Source organism: Castor canadensis, chromosome 1 (assembly GCF_047511655.1).
Source record: "Castor canadensis chromosome 1, mCasCan1.hap1v2, whole genome shotgun sequence".
Lineage (NCBI taxonomy): Eukaryota > Metazoa > Chordata > Mammalia > Rodentia > Castoridae > Castor > Castor canadensis.
In genome coordinates, this window is record NC_133386.1 from 129,011,880 (window position 1) to 129,030,977 (window position 19,098).

General features: G+C 43.4%; 1 protein-coding gene across 19 annotated transcripts in view; it reads left to right on the forward strand.

Moving 5' to 3' along the window:
- Positions 1-19,098, forward strand: part of Tenm4 (teneurin transmembrane protein 4) — a 2,881,475-nt gene that overhangs the window by 2,671,258 nt on the left and 191,119 nt on the right. For 18 of the 19 annotated variants that reach the window (XM_074081868.1, XM_074081866.1, XM_074081845.1 and 15 more), the window contains one exon: positions 13,731-13,901. The exons of the other annotated variant lie outside the window; for it this stretch is intronic. In XM_074081868.1, the coding sequence (XP_073937969.1) occupies positions 13,731-13,901 (171 nt within the window). The remainder of the gene's footprint in view (positions 1-13,730; positions 13,902-19,098) is intronic. 19 annotated transcript variants of the gene reach the window in all.

Sequence of the window (19,098 nt, forward strand, 5' to 3'; positions counted from 1 at the left end):
AACATAGGCCTGGCTCTGGGCCTCTACTATTCCTGATTATCATGTAACTCTAAGAACCTTGCTTTCTCTTTCTGCCTCCTTTCCCTGACCCATGAATGTAGATAACAGACTGTTGTGGGGAAGAAATGACTCTCAAGCACTTGGCCCTTGCAAGTAAGAGCCTCTAGCAGATGCAGTTTGTGTCCCCTCCATCCAGCAAATAGGACACATTGAATATAAGGGCCAAGCACCTCCTGAATTGGAAAATGTCTCAAGAAAGAAAGGCCCGCATTTACTAGTCCTTTCACTTTTGCTAACAACAGCAGGCTCTGCAGGAACAATACTCTCTCCCAGGCTTGGAGTTGAAGACCCTTGCCTGAAGGTAGTTTCAAGCCTTTAAGGAGGCAGCACAGTCACCATGGGCCAGAAAACAGCCCCAACTGTATCTCAGAGTGCTCCTCCTACAACTTTACCCAAAAGTGTGGAAAAGGAGTTGATTTTATAGATTTTGGCATCTTTGAAAAAAGAATTTCTGCTCCAGTCTTATTTTTGTTCCAGACTAATTACTGTGCACTACTGTAATTTAATTTTTGTGCAGAGATTATGAGAGACAGTGAAAGACAAGAGGAGGAGAAGAGAGGAGAGGAGAGGAGACAGAGACACTTCCTTGGTGGCTGTTCTTTTGCTTTGTAAATCCCTTGCTCTTGTGAAGGGGATGTCATTGTCGTCAGGGCAATACTTAGGATTCAGGACCTGAGACAGAGGTGGGTAAGTGGACCTCAGCCACTCATCTCTTTATACCAGGGAGCAGAGAGGGACAGGAGGGAGAAGGGTGCAGTGTAAGCAAGGATGCTTTTTTTTCTTTCACTAATTGCTTCCTCCTTTTAGTAAAACAGTAAAGCCATAACTAAATAGCTTCATCCTTCTAAGGACAGTAATAGTGTCTTCTAGCAACAGCACAGACTTTGAGCCAAGTAAGACCTGCATTTTAGCCCTGTGTAGACGAGTTTTTTAATCTCTTCAAGTCTTGGTTTCCTCAGTGGTAAAATGTTGATTAATATGTGAGTGGTGTCATGAACCGCAAGTAACAGCACAGGGTCCAGCCCTGTGGGCAGCCCACAGTGGGCATTGAGTTCTCACCCTTAGAGACTGGATCCTCCTGAGATCTGAACCCTCTCAAGTTCAGCAGGCCTGGGCCATCCCTGGATGCAGGGCTTTTAGGTAATCTGGGATTAGTAGAGGAAGCTTCTCCACACCCAGGTGTCTGCAGCATTGTGTTCCAGGCTGCAGGGGACAAAGCAGGATAACCTGCCCGGAGTCATCCAGAGGTTTGTGGAGAGCCAGATGTCTAGGGAGCCCCTGGCACTACGAGGCAGATGATAAAAGTATGGCACTGGACTTTGAACCTTATCCCTGTGGGATCCAAAGGAAAGAGCAATTCATTCTAACGGGAGGATCAGATAAAATGTCCGCCAGGCTTGGAGCTTATAAATCAAGTAAGATATTGACAAAGAAGACAGAAATCGCTTTCTGGAAGGTGGGGCAGCCTACACAAAGACAGAGGGTGGCAGATAGAAATGTTGATTTCTGGCACATGTGTCAGAAGAGGAAACATTAAAGTGCAGCTGTGTGGCCCTCAGCCTCGTTTTTCTGGAGGCTTTTGAATGCAGAAACACAAAAATCCCAGTGATTGCCCGTGGACTCTGGCTGCCCTACCCCTTGGCTCTGCTAGGCAAAGACATCATAAATCCCTTACCTCTGTGTGAGTGAGGACTTTCCCACCCTCGGTCTCCAGCAGTCTATGCACCAAGTAGAATTAGTAATGGAAACTGAGGCTTGCTGGTTTAATAACTTATAGAGCTGCAATGTAGGAGAGCTGATTCTGTATAGACCTCACCTCCTCTAGGGACTCCTGGGGTCACAATGCCCCATACCTGAGGCTTAGCAAGCAAGGGGGCTTTGTCACCCTGTCTGGGGTTTTCCTCTGCCACGATTCCAGCCACCCCCGCCCCCCCTCCGCCCCGCCAAGAATCTGACCTGATACAACAGCCAACAGCAGCTCACATGAATTGAGAGCTTGCTGTGCACTAGGCACTGGTCAAATGTATTTCTCACTTGATCTCCCTAACAATCTTATCCACCAAATGTTTGTCAAGTGTCCATCATGTGCTAGGCACCAGGCTATTTTATTTCCATTTTTACAGATGAGGAACTGAGATGCAAGAAGGTTAAGTCATTTGTCCAAAGCCACATTGCCAGTGAAAGAGGGTGACAGCTTTCTCCCTCAAGCTTGCCTCAGTTCTTTCCATGCTCTGCTTTTCTCATAGCTGGGGACAGGGGGCTCAGGCTGCTTTACCCCCTCTGAGCTGCTGAAAGAACACAGGGTGCTCCTTGCTAAAGAAAGCAATGAACTTAACTTCTCATGGAAGGAAAATCAGCACCCACCTGTCCTGTGCTGGACACTGTGCATTAAATGCCTGAAGCACCCAAAGTGCTTCAGGTTTAGAGCTAACAGAAGGCCGGGGTGGTGTCACCATCGGGAAACCTTGAGACCCACCAGACACTGAGCACCAGCACCTCTCGGGATCTGATCCTGCTCTTCAGGCTTCCCCAGCCTCAACAGATTGTTACTGGCACTACATTTCACTATGGAGAAAGTTCTTCCTACTAGCGTGTGGCAGGCAGCTAGATTTATCATGCCCTCGAACCTGGACTTCGATTTTGTTCACAGCCTCCAGTGAGAAGAGAAAAAAAAATGCTAGGATCATTAATTGTGCCCTGGCCTCCATTTTATTACATGGTCCCAAATTTCATCAGCCAGACCATCTATAGGATTGTACATCAGGATCTGCTCCTTAGGCTCCATGTGTCTCTCAGTCTGTGTATGCCTGTCTGAGAGGAGAGAGCAGGAGGGTAGCAGGGTTTTAAATGGGAATTTGGGGATAAGTAGCAGTTTTCTTACCCTGAAAACTGGAAACTCATCTTTGCCAACTTGTTTTTGGGGGTAAGATCAAGAGGATCAAAGTTCCAGGCTAGGCTAGACAAAAAATATTCAGGAGACCTTCCTTTTCAACAGAAAAGGCTGGGTATGGAGGTGTGCACCTGTCATGTCAGCCACTGCAGCAGGTGTGAGACAGTAAATTCACAGTCTAGGCTGGCCTGGGCAAAAAGTGAAACCCTATCTCCAGAGCAAAATGGACTGGCTCAAGTGGAAGAGCACTTGCATTGCAAGAACAAAGCCCTGAGTTCAAACCTCAGTACTGCCAAAAAAAAATAGAGAAACCAGTGGCCATTTCAAGCAGAGCGCAAAGTGGGATCAAACGCACTGAGGCTGGATAGCTGAAAGGATGTCAAAGGACAAAAAAATCCTAAGCAGGTTGAAGTCACATGGCCCATCAGACACTATGTTCAGCAAGCATTGAAAATGATCTTTTATACTCGTTTCTGCTCTGAAGGGATACTACCTCAAGTGTCTATTCTCAGGGAAATATTACTAGCTAAATTTGAGCAGTAAGGCACGTTCATATAGTGAGGAGACTGGCAATTCTTTTTCCCCATCTTTGTCATTTCCACAGTCTGTACCTAATCAAAAAGCAATGGAGCAACAGTGGTTACCAACAGGTTCGGATCAGACTGGATTTGGCTCAGATTTAAATTTAGACTACCTTATATTAAGTGGAAACCTTGGGCAAGTCTAAGCCTCAGTTTCCTCATCTTGTCCATGACAGTAAAATAATACCTCCCTCTAGGGACTTGTGATGGTTAACTGACACTGTTTATAAGCACCTGACATAGTGCTTGGCAGTCTTCCAGTTAATGATAGTGGCTGTTGCTCACACTGTCATCATTGTTATCATGTTCATTAACACTCTCAGTATTGTCATCCTGGTGCCTGGGCTTTTGTATCACCTATCACCTTAAACTTCCTAATCAAAGGACTGAACCAAACCAGGAGGCTACGTGTACTCATTGAACGACAGGGCCTCGTGTCTATCAAATGCCTTGTTGTGTGCACAGACAAGGACAGGAAAGCAAGAGACCATGCCTGGTCCCAAAGGGCTGGAAATCATATGAGGGACAGGAGCCTGGGAAGCTGTAGGGAGTAAGGAAGGGACATGAAACACTGCTCTGTGAGATCTTACAGTGCTTTTTCAAAAGGCTCCCATCATGGAGAAATATGATCCCAAGTAGCAAGCTCCATGTAATCGGTCTGCCCTCATTCCCGTCACCGAAGTGAATGTCCCAGAGGGAAAAGGCCTATATTCTAATGATACATACTCAGATTAAAACTCCATATGAGGTACAGTGGGGACTACCTCCTAGTTGACTTTGATCATGGAAAAAGATCAGTTACCTGGCTAGCGTGCCAGAGGAAATCAGGAAGTAGAAGTGTTGCTCTATAGGACCAAGCAACAGTCCGTATTCTGGTAACCATGGAAATGGAACATAGCAACAGGCATCTTCTCCTTTTATAGCTCCCAGGAATGACCAAGCCCATGTTTTTCTTCTGCCACATTCAATCTTTGGTACAAGTGAAGGAGGGGATGGTGGTCATAGTGAGACGTTAAATTGGGTCACCTTTATACAGACATGCCTTAGGTGGTTGTGATTAGTGGTGATGTTTTGATACAAGTGCCACAAAGAAAAGAACCCGGCCCTGGCAGCGCTTTGTGCCAACACCCCCCACCCCTTGGGAAATGACAAGGCACTCTCCCAGACCTGGCACTGTTGTGTTCATTGCCCAGAGGGCAGTGCTGACTGCTCTCCCCCAGAGCAGCATGAACAGGCAGGCCATCCCTTGGGTCTCTTTGATCCCCGGATCATTACTGAAGCCTTGAGTGTAAAGAGCAGACAGCCTTCGCTAGGTTTAAGCACGTCCTCTCTGTAGGGTCCCTCCCGAACGTTTGCTCTCTTGGCAGTGGTCTTATCAGAAGCCACTTCTGTTCTGATTAAGTTTAAGTGAAAACCTGTTCTGCACTTCTGTGGCGACAGTGTGAGCAGAGCTCAGGACTTAGAGTCACTGAGAACTGGTCTAGAGTCTTGGCCCTGATATGATGAATGGTAGACTATCAGACAATTCTGGAGATACAGAATTTGATTCATAATATCTACTTTATAGCTTGTTTTGAGATGTCTAATCTATAAAATAGGTTACTAATAGTATCTGCCTTGAAGAGTTATTTAAATGACATAATGAATGTGACTCCTCCAGCATTATATCATACACAGGGCAGAAATTTTAGTAAGTGAGAACCATTATTGTTTTAAAAATAATCCTCACGATGCTTGTCTCCTCTCTTTCTCCACATTTTCCTCACTCCTCCAGACTGGGTGCTGTGGGTAAAAATGGAAGGAATCATCCCTGTCCTGAGGGCAGGTCCCATGCCAACCCAACATGGGGTTTATCCCCCTTTCTGTAGACCCCAGGACTTCCCTCCTGTCATCCAGGAAGCATAAACCATGAGGATATCTTTCCTGCCCTTACAGGATTTTCTGCTGTGACTTTTAACAGGGTCAGTTAGTGGAACTAGGAATGTAAGCTCAGGCCCAGGTTCACTATGAATCCTGAGTCTCCTCAGCTGTGTGAGGAGAAGGCTAATGGATTTCTGAGACCAAAAAGTATAGCAGCTCCTCCTGCTCCCCCTGCCCCGCGCCCTGCCAACTCCAGAACAATAAGTCAGACTCCTCAGTTCCCCAGTCCTGATAGGTCCTTATTCTTCTTTCTCATTGTAAACTTTGATACACCATAAACACGATTGCCGTGATGATGCTACCTACAAAGGCAGTCACCAGCTGGTGATATAATGCTGCAGTAAATACCAAGCTCTGAAACACATTTGTAAAACACTTTACTATCTTTCATCTCCTTGGAGATGGGTGTTACTGTCACTATTTTATTGATGAAGAAACTGAGGCTCCAAAGAGTTTTAAACAGTCATACAAGTAGAACATCAGCACCAGACAAGGAGCCCAGGTCTGTCTGGTCATAGAGGTTATGCGGGTGGCCACTGTCCTTCCCTGTAGTTTTCTCCACTCTGGAATCAGGACTGCATAGGGAATCTAGCAGGGAGAGTCAGATGACTAGGCTGAGATTAGTCTGAAGGTGAAGGGGAGGTAGCCAACACCTAATTTCGGGATGTATGGAGGAGGTCTTGGTAGAGCCTGCTGGGTGAAAGGTACCCAGCAAAGATAGCTTTCTTACTCTTTTAATGCAATAATGACTGTTGATACCATTCTGTGCAAATTAGATTTTGGCTCTCCTTCCCCTGCAATTTGCTTTGTCACCACTTTTTAGTGCCTTCCAGTTAAATTGATATCTCTGTCCTGTATTGACTGTGGGCATGTCTGTATTTCCACTGAAAGGCCTCCTTCCCCACAGCATTGCATGATACTGAAAAATTATTAATGGTGCCAGAGACTATTCTCCAGAAAACACTGAATTTGGAAGAGAGAGACAGAGCCCTGACTTTTGCAGTCAAGTTTATCCAGCGACAAGAGGGAAAGCAATGTATTTACTTGATTTAAAATTAGCTCAACATCATCACTACAGGGGTCCTGTCAGGCTGCTTTATGGCAATTCTGCCTTTAAAATGTATTTTATGCATTGGACAAATACCTCTTATTCCTGTGCCCAAAGTCTGTCAACTCATAGGAACAGGAGAGTATCCTCAGCTTAAAGAAATTTTCAGGTGGCATGCATGGGAGAGAAATCATGGGACTATAGAGAAAGAAGAAAAAGGTGATGGCACAGAACTGGCTGAAGGTTTTAAGTGGATACAGGAATTAAGGAGATCAGCAGAGCAACAATGACAATGACAGCTGCCATTTATTGAGTTCCTACTATGTGCCAGGTATCACCCTAAGCAAGTTTCATGCGTTATCTCATTTGGTTTTTTGAGGTAAATATTGTATTCATTTTACAGAGGAATAAGTTGGGAATACCCAAAGTCAGGAATGGCCAGGCTGAATGCTTTGGATAGACTTCATCCTGTATGCTCATTCTGCTACAGAGTAGCTGCTGGCTTGCATGTATGTGATTTTTGACTGCTGAAATTAGGGTGTGAAAAGATGGGACCCCATTCTTTTTCCCTGAGAAGAAAGTCACCTAGCAAACAGACCTCAAAGAGCAAGTCCTGTAGTGTTGTCAGCAAAGGCTTTGCCTTAAATTTTAATTTCAATTTAATTTTACCCAATGTAACTTATCAGCAGTGTGACATACCAGGAGGAGCACCTGGACTTTGGAACCATTCAGATCTGTGTGCAAATCTGGATTTATCTCTTTCTATCTATCTTTATGTCTTTGGGCAAATGGCATTTGCCCGAAGTCTAAATCTCCACTTTTTTCTGTTAACCCAGTTTCTCAGGGTTCACATGAGGACAGAATGAGATCCATGTGTAACTCCCCTAGTATAGTGTCTGTTACCCGATGTATGTTCAGTTAGGACCTCTTCCCTCTGCTCTGTCATCCACTTGTGGCACCTGAGACTTAGTTGTAAAATTTCCTTTTTAATGCAAAATAAAAGTCAATTGCTTTTGGAAACTAGAAAACAAACTTTATCCACAGCCCTACCACCATAATTCAAAACCTAGTGTCATTTTTATGTATTTCTTTACAGAATTTCTTTTTCCCTATGTGTACCTGGTTTTCAGAGATGAAGTCAGGTGTGTCCTGCTTCCCCTCCCCTCCCCCTTCCCAGTAACATTATATCCTAAGCATTTCGCTCAGCTGGTTGTCATAGTTATATTTCATATGATTGCTTGCATTCCATTCAGTACCTGTTTTCCTATTTTTAGACATCCATTGCTTCTAGTTCTTTTCCTGTCACACTGCAGTAGTCACCTCTTGGTCTGGAACTTCTGAATGTTGTGGCTTTGTAGCAAAACCAGAAATATGACCTGGAAAGTCTAAAAGTCTGTTGTTTCTCCTGTTTTGCCTCTTTTGTTGTTATTGCTATTTTCCCCATTACAGGACTATATATCAAAATACTTCAGTGATTATGGTTTTGTAGAAATGACTTTATTTAAAACAAGCAAACCTCCCAAATTTGAGCACTAATATAAAGCAGAAAAGTGTGTTGTCTGTCAGCCATGTGGTTGGGTTGGTTCCCTTTTTTTTTTTTTTTTTTTTTGGAACTGGGGGATTGAGAGATTGAACTCAGGGCCTCCTTGCTTGTTAGGCAGGCACGTTACCAGTTGAGCTACTCCACCAGCTATCAGTACTACTTTTTTTCTTTCTTTTTTTTTTTTTGCATTGGTTATTTTTGAGAAAGGGTCTGGCTTTATGTCTTAGGCAGGCTGGACCTCACACAGACACATGCAACCTCGTCCAACCATTGCTTGAGATGGGTCTAGTGAACTTTTTGCCCTCTGGCCTCCAGCCCTGATTCTCTGGATCCCCTCCCAAGTAGCTAGGATTACAGACTTAAGCCACTGTGCCCAGCCTGCTTCCCACTTTTGAAATAAAAAATGTCACTTGAATCGACAGTTCCTTGTGGTTATAACCGTCTCTAGTCTCTCCTGGGGCTGCTCATATACAAATGCAAGTGGGTTCTGCACTGTATTTGGGAAGGGAAGCGTGCATCCTGACAGACAGCAGAAACTCTCCTGTCCTCACATTGGCAGCTCCTGCATAACGACTCTGTTAATTGGGACTTTGTTAATTGGCAGGCCAGCTGGGTACTAGAGGAGCCTTCAGTGTCTGAACATCTATGGAGACTTTCTTTAAAATGTCAGAATGTTGCTTGCACTTTCTGAGCCATCTCTCTTGTCTAGCTGGGCAGGAAAAGGCGATGGGAAAATGTCAGCCCTGGAATCAGACTGACCAGAGCCCAAGGAATCTGAACTTCTCCCACCCTGGCTCTTGGCTTTTAGAAGTCATTAACATTTCAGTGTGGGTGATCCCATGAACCCGCTACCTTTCCCCAGCCTTTTTCTGAACTCCTTAGCATCTTTTCACCTTTCATTGAATTACAAGCTAGTCTAAGGCGAAACCAGTATGAAATTTCTTATCTAGGTCACTTTCAGTATATTGGAGCAGGAATCTGCAACACAGTTATAAATACACGGTACAGGATGTAATTTAGACAATCCTGTGATGTGCATTGGTGGTGGGTGGTTACCATTAATTCTCCAAAGAATGAGGAATATAATAATTATAATTTGTATTGTTTCAGTGGTCTGGTCCATCCACAGCACGATGGGGAGAAGCATTTCTATTTCTGAGTTCTTTTTTTTTTTTTTTTTTTTGAAGTCCATGACTGTTACTTCCAAGTCATTTGGCTCACTAACATACATTTACTGCTTTACATAGCTTTAAATGAAGGTCGTCATGGGGCAGGGAATTATGATCATCACTATTAGCCCCCACCAAACATTTGTTTCAGCCCTTATTTGCTGTATATTTATGGTGCCCATAATTTGTCTTCTATTTAAAGTAAAATATAGAAGAGAGGCAGTGTGGTATGGCCCCCGAGTTTGAAACTTGCCTCACGCTGATGCCAGCTCTGTGGTCTCACTTTACCTCTGAGTGGATCAGCATATATCACTATAGCTCAATTTGTATTCACTTCATCATGCATGTTCTCCATCCACACCCCTCAACCTACCTCTGTATGAGGATGCAATTGAAAAACCTAGATAAAGCATTTGTCATGTAGTACACATTCAATCAAATGATGCCAATTTTTGTGTTGCAATTGTTATTTACATGACTGTAAAGGACAGAGTGCCTTGACTTGACCTTATACATTCTGAGGACAGTCTCTGGCAGAGCATGTGTGCCCTTTAGAGAGAAGAAAGCAGGGAAAATTATTTCTCTTCTGCTCTCTTCCCCTTATCCATCACCCAAGACTATAAAACTAACCACCAGCCAGACAACACAGTGAGAGAATTGGCTTATAATTGAAGACACTGGATTGCAGACTGAAGGTCACGATTGTTTTGGCTTTAAGATGCCATCCCTGGCTGGACTACACCTCTCTGAATCTCTGCCTCTTCCTCCTCCTGTCCAGGACTCTTATCTTCCAGCAAGGTATTTCTCACCCCAGTCTTGGTGACCTGGGTCCACTCCCCAACTCCCAGCTTCCTACGTTACTTCTGGATGGCTGAGTCTCCTGAGAGTCAGTCGTAGGTGGAGTTGGATGCAGACTTTTGCTTCCTCAGGTGGCTGTCACTAGAATCAACAGTTCCTTGTGGTTATAACCTCAAGTGCCTCTTCCTCAGGTCTGTGAGACCACCAGCCATCCCAGCATCTGTGGGCCTCTGTGACTGCCCAGGGGCGAAGTGGAGAGGACGAGGACATGGGGTGCCAACGTCCACCTCTAGATCTCCCCACCCCACTCACAGCTAGGGCGTATCCTGCCCTGTTAACTTCCCCTGAAGCCCCGGATCTAGGATCTCATTCACCTGTGACACCCCCCACACCCTAAATATTCTTTTTTTATAAGCAAGGACTTGCTTTTTTTTGCATCTTCTTAAAACTAGGAGAAAGCTCTGACAATGAAAGTGTTTCTCTTCACAAAGCTGTGAGAGTTCCGTTCATTCCGGGATTAGTTAATTCTTGCAGCCTTTTAACAAGACAGCGCTTTTGCACACTTAGATAATTGATTCTAATGGGCAGGAAACGCTGCTCACTTAACTGCATGCATCTGAGTTGTGTGTAGCTTAAACACGTTCTCCATTGCCTCCAGAGTTGCCAATATATAGATTGAGACAGTAAGAAGGGAAGCAGAACTGTGAGCTAATTCAACTTTAGAACAAGCAGAGTTTCCCTCCTTCCAGCCAAGTTAATGGCCTCGTTACTATTTACTGTCAACTGTGCAGAAGTGGAGGACAGGGTAAAACACCTCATGTCGCACCAGTACCTACAAAGGTGCTCAGTAAATGTCAGCTCTAATCACTGTTATTATCAACAGCACAAATAGAATGGTTAGAAAATATAACACATAGGTCCGGACGGCAGAGCACTCTGTCATATGGTGCCCCACTTATGTAGCAGACCTACGCAATATTGCTTCTCCAATTCTCAGATGAGAATGGTGTAGCTAGGAAGCAGAGGTTAGGACCCAAAACTAGCTTTCTTACCTCTGGTCTGGACACCACCATAACCAAAGAAAAAGCAAAAGGTCATTCCTGTTGCTGTCACCAGAGTACAGCCTCCTAGCTAAATCAAGCATCACTGTGTGTGGACTTGAAGTCAGGAGAATGTGCTATGTCTCCAGGCACATGTATGGTGTTTTGTGAAGGATGTCACACGGCCTCTCAAAGTTAGCATTCATGACACCATCCATAACACAACTACCTCTACCCCACAGGATCCTGGGCTGCTGCCTACAGAGACAGAATAGCCTGGGAAGCTGTTTCATGTGGAGGAAGGGATGTCTTTCCTCCTTTCCTAGCAAGACGGGTAATGCCTACCTTGCTAGATACAGCTAGTGAGAGGCAGTATGGGCAAAGTAGGTGGAGTCTGGGCCTCCATGGCAGAAAAACTGGTGCTGTGTGCTTGCAGATTTGGATAGTTCTGGATTCTAGGCTGGACTCTGCCACTTCTTATCCATTTAACCTTATCTAAGTCAGTTGGTCTTTTGCCTTCAATTCTTCATCTATAAAATGAGGGTATTAATATTCACCTTTAAGGACTGTTGTGAGAACGAAAGAAAATACTGCTTTTAGTATTTGTAACAATGTCTGGCACATAGTAAGCTCATAAATGACAGCCTTATAATTTTGACTAACCTACTGAGTAAAGTTAATTAAATTTTTATTGAGACCTAACATTTGCATCTTGTTATGGGGTACAGCGTGGTAATTTGATACATGTATACAATGTGTCATGATCCAATCAGGACAATAAATATTTCTATCTCCTCAAGCACTTACCATTTTTCTGAGTTTTAATGTCACCTCTGTAAATTGAGTCTGGTGGGGATTCCATGAGGATCAAATATAATGTATACAAACTGCCAGACACACTGCCTATCACATAGTAGGTTTTCAGTAAATATGATCACTACAGGCCTCCATATCTCTGTAGATCTTCCCTGTGTTCCTGTCACCCTCCCAGGTCAGTCACCATGTCCTCTGGCCTTGTCTTTCTGAATGGACTTTGTTAGTGTCTATCTTCCCTGGACTGTGAGCTCACAGCTGTCTGATTGCTGGCTCTCCAGAGTCTGCCAGAGAGAGAATTTTAGAAAATGTTCATCAGTGGAACAAAGAAATGAATGCTGCACACAGCCTATTGTAGGGCTCTAGGACTTGAGTGCTGGCTCCATGTGGGGAAATTGGGGTGAGCATCTTGGAAGAAGTGAGTCTGTACCACTGACAAACCCCAAGTCTTTTGAAATAAGGTCTCATTATGTAGCCCAGGCTGGCCTTGAACTCGATCCTCTTGCCTCAGCCTCCCAAGTGCTGGGATTACAGATGTGTACCACCATGCCCAGCTCGAGGCCCAAGTCTTGATTCCTAATGGGTTTTATGCAGAAGTTTTATACAAGCTCATAAACCCTCTTGGAAACAGGCTCTCTCACCTTCTCAAACATCATATATTTCAAACAATGTTCATTCTTTATTGTCTAATGTCCCCTTCTAAATAATTGTACCAGATTATTTAGCAGTTGCTACCTTGGAAAAATATTTTTAAAACAGAAATACATGCCTACAGTACAAAATGAAAATGTGTAGAAGACGTATGGTAATGAACAAATCTCCCTCTTATGCCTAACCCGTAGCATCTTTTCTTTCATAGGACACATCTGCTGTTACAAATGTCTTTCATATCCTTGCAGAAACACTCTACACAAATATGTGATTTTTTTAAAGCCAAAGGCCATATTATCAAACATACTCTTCTGCATGTTATCGTTTCCTTCCAGAAAAATACATAAAAATCTCCCTCACTCTTTTTTTATGGTTTTATACTATTTTTTTGTGTGGATATAACTTATTTAGCCCTTATCAATAGACTTTATACCACTTCACTATTACAAGTTATGCCGTGGTGAATAACCTTCTATGTACTTCATGTAGTGCATGTGTGAGTTTATCTAGGGGAGAAATTTCTAGAATTGGGATCTTTAAGTTCCAGGGTAAAGGGTGCCTACGTTTTAAACTTTATAGCTTTTCTCAAATACCAATTTATGCTCATGCCAGCAAAGTATGAGAGTGCTTGCTTCCTATTCTTTGCCAGTGTAGTTTATTTTCAGCCCTTTTTATCTTTGCCAAACCATATGTGAAAAATAATATTTCAGAGTTTAACTTAGATTTCTTTCACTCCGAGTGATGTCAAGAGGCTTTTCATATGATTAAGAGCTGTTGGCATTTCTTATTCTGTAAACTGTCTTTTCATATCCTGTGCCTATTTTCCTGCTGAGTTGTTGGACTTTGCTTATTTGTACAAGTTATTTTTATATTAAGAAAATTAACTCTTTGTGTTATAAATTATAATTTTCTCCTCTGGATTGTTATTTATCTTTTGAAGGATAAAGGCCAAGACTTCCTGAAACTCTCCCCTCCCCACTCTGCTCCCAGCATCACCAGACTGTGAGCCCCTCAAGGGCAAGGGTACAAGCCTTGGTCATCCCTTTGTCCCCAGTCCCCTATGTGGGGCCTGGCACTGTAAGAGCTTCTTCTTGGGTTATTGCTGAACTGAACTAAATTGTCTGTGTTCCCCACCCTGCTCTCCCTTCCCTTATGGCTTGGGAGTTCCATTTCCACCTCCAGCAGAAAAAGATGACTTTTCTCATTGCTCACCACAGCCATGCACCTGTTTGGCCTAAACTGGCACCTGCAGCCGATGGAGGGGCAGATGTATGAGATCACGGAGGACACAGCCAGCAGTTGGCCTGTGCCAACGGACGTCTCCCTGTATCCATCAGGGGGCACTGGCTTAGAGACCCCTGACAGGAAAGGCAAAGGAGCCACAGAAGGTAGGGTTGCTGCGTTGTCCGTGTCGTGAGTCCTCTGTGTCTGCCTTTGGGCCAGGGAGATCTCCATCATGCACATCACGTGCCTGGCTCACAGCTCCACGCTCTGGTGCTTCCTCCATCCTCCGCACTCCACACCGGCTGCAGCTCACCTGTGTCTCATCGCTTGTCACTGTGAGCCCAGAGCGGGGCTTGGGCAGGACTCACGGTGCTCAGCGGTATCCCATCCCATGCCTCCAGGGAAGCATTAGGGGTGTCACACTGCTGGGGTGGCCATCTTTGTGTGGGGTCAGAACAAGCCCTTCTGGGACATCTCATGAAATGAGTGGGCATCTCTGGAAGTGGGGTGTGGTGACAGGCAGATGATGTGTTCTGCCAAAAAGATTTTTTGGGTCTTGTGGTTTAATGGAAACACCACTTCGGGTGGTCTAGCATTTGCTACCTCTGTGACCTGAACAAGTCACTTAAATTTCCCAAGCTCCAGTTTCCCCATCTATAATCGTAGACACAATCAGCATTTGTCCAGCATGCTGGTTTCCAAGCTCCTTGTCAAGAATATTTCATTACACACTTAATTCTCACAGAACCCTGTGAAGTAAGTATAATTATTTATGTCCATTGTAGATGGAAAAACTAAGAATCACATTAATTAAGTGACTTAGCCAGAGTCGCACAGTCAGTAGATGGTGAAGTATAGAATATGAGGCCCGGCCTGTGACTCCAGGGCTCTTTCTCTTTCCATGTGTTACCCTACCTGACCCACTTCTTGGTTATAGGACACCAAAGGAAATGCAGGTGTGAAATCCTACTGTACCACGGGCACAGGTATTTTTATTAGTGATGAAAGTGGATGATGTTGAAGTCTGGCATTCTTGAGTAGGAATCCATAGGCTCATTTTCTGAATTTCTTAGGGATCGTTCTGACCTGCCACAGAGAGAAATTCTTTCACTGTCAGTCAGGAGTGGCAGAGACACACCAACATTGGCACCAAGAAAGATGTCTGAGCTCACAGGCCAGTCTGGTTGTCATTACGGGCAATGTAGCCATCCCTTCTCCTACATCTGCTGTGACCCTCATTGTCACTCTGGTATCCTCTCAGTCAGCAAAGTGGTTATCGCTCCAAACAACCTTCACTGCTTTTATCTTCCTTCATCTCAGTTAACTTTGGTGTCATATCTTTTGAGTCTCTGTTCTTTCAAGGATTTGTCTTACAACTGTCAGTTTGGTTAACAGTGTGGCATATGTTTGCTTATAGTACCCTCTTATGACCTCTAAAATTATAATCCTGAAGTCCAAAATCAACTTGACCTGTGGTCATCCATAAGGGAAGTGAGAAATGGGAAATTTCCAAAGAGGCAAAGCCAGTTCTCTCCCTTGTAAAGATTTTAGATGTAAACATTGAATAGTTTACACTTTCTTTGCCTCTTAATAGGATATGGAGAGAGATAGCTTGAATAGGGCCATTGGAAGGTCAGGAGCCCCTAGTTCAAGTCCAGCTGTTGCCACTGAACTATGGTAGGACCTTAGACGCATCTCCAAAACAGACATTCTGGGCTTCATCTCCCTCAGCTTCAAAAGGATATTGAGCTAGATTCTCTATGGTGTGCCTTTCAGTTTGCAAATTCTGCATGTGACATTAGTGATTGGATCATTATACGATTAACAAATGGTTATTCAGAATGGGTTTCAAAATGACTCTGTCCATGGTCCTGACTGTTGGCTTGTGGTACCCATGTTAGATTATAGTGTGAAGTGCCATAGGTAAATAGCATAAAAGGAAGATGGCCTTTAGATGATAGATTTAAAATATGTCTAACCCTCAAGGAATCAGTAAAGGGTCTCACAGCAAAATGTATTTTCTTCCCTCCACGATTTCTAACAGACATTCTTTAAACAGAAGTTGGATCTATCTGAAATCTCATACTCTAATGAAATTAGTTTGTGGTTGTATAGGTTTTATTTAGTTTTTTCCAAGGAGCAGGAGGTGCAGATAAGAGACAACAGAAAATTGCATTGGCCTATTGGTTAATTTTAACTGGAGTATTTTCGCTTAAGGGGATTATCTGTCATTACTGATGCAAATGGAAATCCTGTTTATAAACCCTTTAAATGCAGTGCCATGCTAGAAAGGGGTCAGCATCAGAAGCAATTACTGTGACAAAAAACATATCCTCCTGGGAAAAGAGGACAAAGCTTCCTATAGTTTATGTGAGACCACATGGTTCTTAATTTTTTTTTTTTTGCCCTGGTCAATGTGTACTCAGTTTATGTTTTTAATTTTGATGTTAAAATTCTAGATCCTAAGACATATCTTGAAGGGGAAAGTTTTTCACCCCGAGGTGAATGAATGCATTTTTCTTGTCCTTTTGCATGGTATCAGAGAGGAGAGTTGATTTGGGAATTAAGATTAGAGTCCCTGTTGCACAATAATGGTGGAAGCAGGGTGGTAGGACAGAAAGGGGGTAAATGTGTTTGAACCACACAGTCCAGCATTTGATTCTTGATCCTGCCATTTATTGGTTCTGTTAGCTTGTTCTAGTTACTCCATCCCCTTGGGACTTAGTTTTCTCATCTGTAGAAGAAGGATGATGATGCCTATCCTTTCACAGCCCACAGTGAAGAGGCACTCCAAAAATGTTCATTCCCTTTTTCTATCCACTCAAATCCAAAGCCATTCTATCTCAGTTACTAAAATCCCAGAAATCTAGACTAATTAACAATCACTCCCACGGATCATCCTAAGATTTGGGGGATTTTTAAATATTTTTAAAAGCAACATATCTTCATTATACAAATAAATGGTAATCCCAGTGTTGTGCTTGTCATGTCTTTGAAAATAACATTAAATTATAACTCATACTATATTTTCAAAGTGGGTATAACCATTTCTGGGTTGTCATGGGACAGAAACCAAATACAGCAGCTTCCCAAAGCAAAGCCACGGAACTTGTGTTATGCATTAATGGGGAAGGGGAAAAAAGCCTTGAATAAACAAGCATTTCTGATGGTTGAATTGGTGGGCTAGGGATAGCATTTTTTCTTTCTGCAATGAAATCAAAATTGCCCATCAGTTTGAACCATGCAAATTTTTCTACACAGGCTCAGCTGGGCTCTCCAAAATGGAACAGCTTATTTTGATAACCAAATAAATTTTAAACAGTTGCTAAGGAAACTAAAGGATTCTTTGTGCAAGTTATTGCATTGAAAAGAACCAAAAAGATGGAAGGAGGGGTAGATTGTTAGCTGATTAGGAAATTAGAACCTATATAGATAGGCCTCTGTTCAGGAAAGTACAGACTGATGAGGAAGCACAGAGAATTTCAGTTCTTCCAAATGTTCCTTGTTTGACCAACCTATCCAATCATTTCAGCAATTCCTTGAGAGATTTCTTTTATAGAGATGATTGCATATTTGCACGGCATTGCTCTAGGAAGCTGAATCTGTCTAGCTTTACAAAGAAAAGGACTATTACTAGTAGAATCTGCCCTGTGAAACCTAATCATGCAGTTCGGGGTGGAGGAATTTTGAGCTAAGCTTTCTTCGTACTGTTTGGTCATACTGTAGGAGCATTCCATGATGGTAGCATGCGCTTCCTGAAATGTCCGGAGACCCTGACTACTCTAGAGTATGTTTGCATGTTCCTAACTCATACCACTGATCAACTCCTTGAACCCTAGAATGCCAGGAAAATTTTAACTGGAACTTGGATCTACCTGCTCAAGTCTTGATTTTTAGCCTGCTAGAACTGCATGTCTCACTGGACTCTTGTTCTTAAAGCGTACCCCACCCCCACTGAGAGTCTCTCTGTAGATTTTTAATGAATCATTCCAAAATTTGGTCCTCTTAGAAGCCATATTCTAATAAATAGAGGTTCCCAAATGAATTCATCTCACTGGTTTCTTAAGCATTTGGGACTCAGTGTATAGAGTTTAATAGTGTTGTGAGAATTCACAGAACTGATGCAAATGAACATGCCTACCAATATAGTTGGAACTCCTTAAGTGATATCTAACACTGTTACCTCTCCCTTTATTACTACTTCTACTGCTAATACTCATTATTATTATCTTTCAGATAATAATAATTCAGAATTTTATGCACAGAACTTGTTTTCCACTTGCCTCTAGCCTCTACCCTCCTCATTAACCCACAATTGGTGAAATTTGTGTTGTGGTGGGACATCTTACGTTCTTGTGCTCATAGTTTGGTGATCAGAACTAAGGGCAAAGATGCCAGGCATCGATGACTCAGACCTGTAATCCTAGATCCTTGCGAGGTGGAGATTGGGAGACTTGCAAGTCAAGGCCAACCAGTGCAAAAAGTTCATGAAACAGAAAATAGGAAAAGCTGGGTACGGTGGTGCATGCCTGCCTACCCAGCTACTGGGGAAGCATAAATAGGAGGATTGTGGCCCAGGATAACCCGACAAAAAGCCAGACCCTATCTCAAAAATAACCAGAGACAAAAGGGCTGGAGGTATGGCTCAAGTGGTAGAGCACCTAGGCACCAAGACTCTCAAAGGTTCAAGGCCCTTGTGGGTTATACACCCAGACCAGCATGTATATTTCTATTTCATTGTATGTATGAACACGAAAGAATGTTTCCCTTCCATCTGCCACCTACTTGAAATACTAAAAGGTATAATAAAGAAAAGGCCCCTTTGTCACCTCCTCTGGGGTGGGAACCAACACGCCTCTGGAGCTTGCAGAGCCCTGGCAGGAGCCCCTGGACCTGTAAAGCTGCAGACCTCAGCTGACGCCGTGGCTCTCCTAAAATACGTTTGCTGGAGGAGAAAAGAAACTGTGCGGGCTTCTCCAGCAGCCTGTTGAAATGAGGAAGCAACTTTTCGTTATTTATTTTCAGGCATAGCAACTGTTTGAATGTAGACAATTTTCGAATTCCGTCAGCACTGACTCCCACCTACTCACAAAGGTGAAGAGCCCTCAGAATTAGCAGTCTTGTGGTTCTTTCTCTTCAGTTCCTAGGAGCAAAAGGTTCAGAAGGCATCCTGCTTTTCTTTCATAAGCCCCCTTAGTTCTGCCTCCTTGGCAGAATTAAAAGCTGAGGGTGTACTGTTTCCTACCTGCCATATAAAAGGGTTGCAGAACTGGGAACTCACAGATCAGATAAAGAGGAATGTGAGTAATTCTCCCCCATCTTCCTGCTTTGTGAATTTGGCTCCTGCCTTTGAAGTTTGTG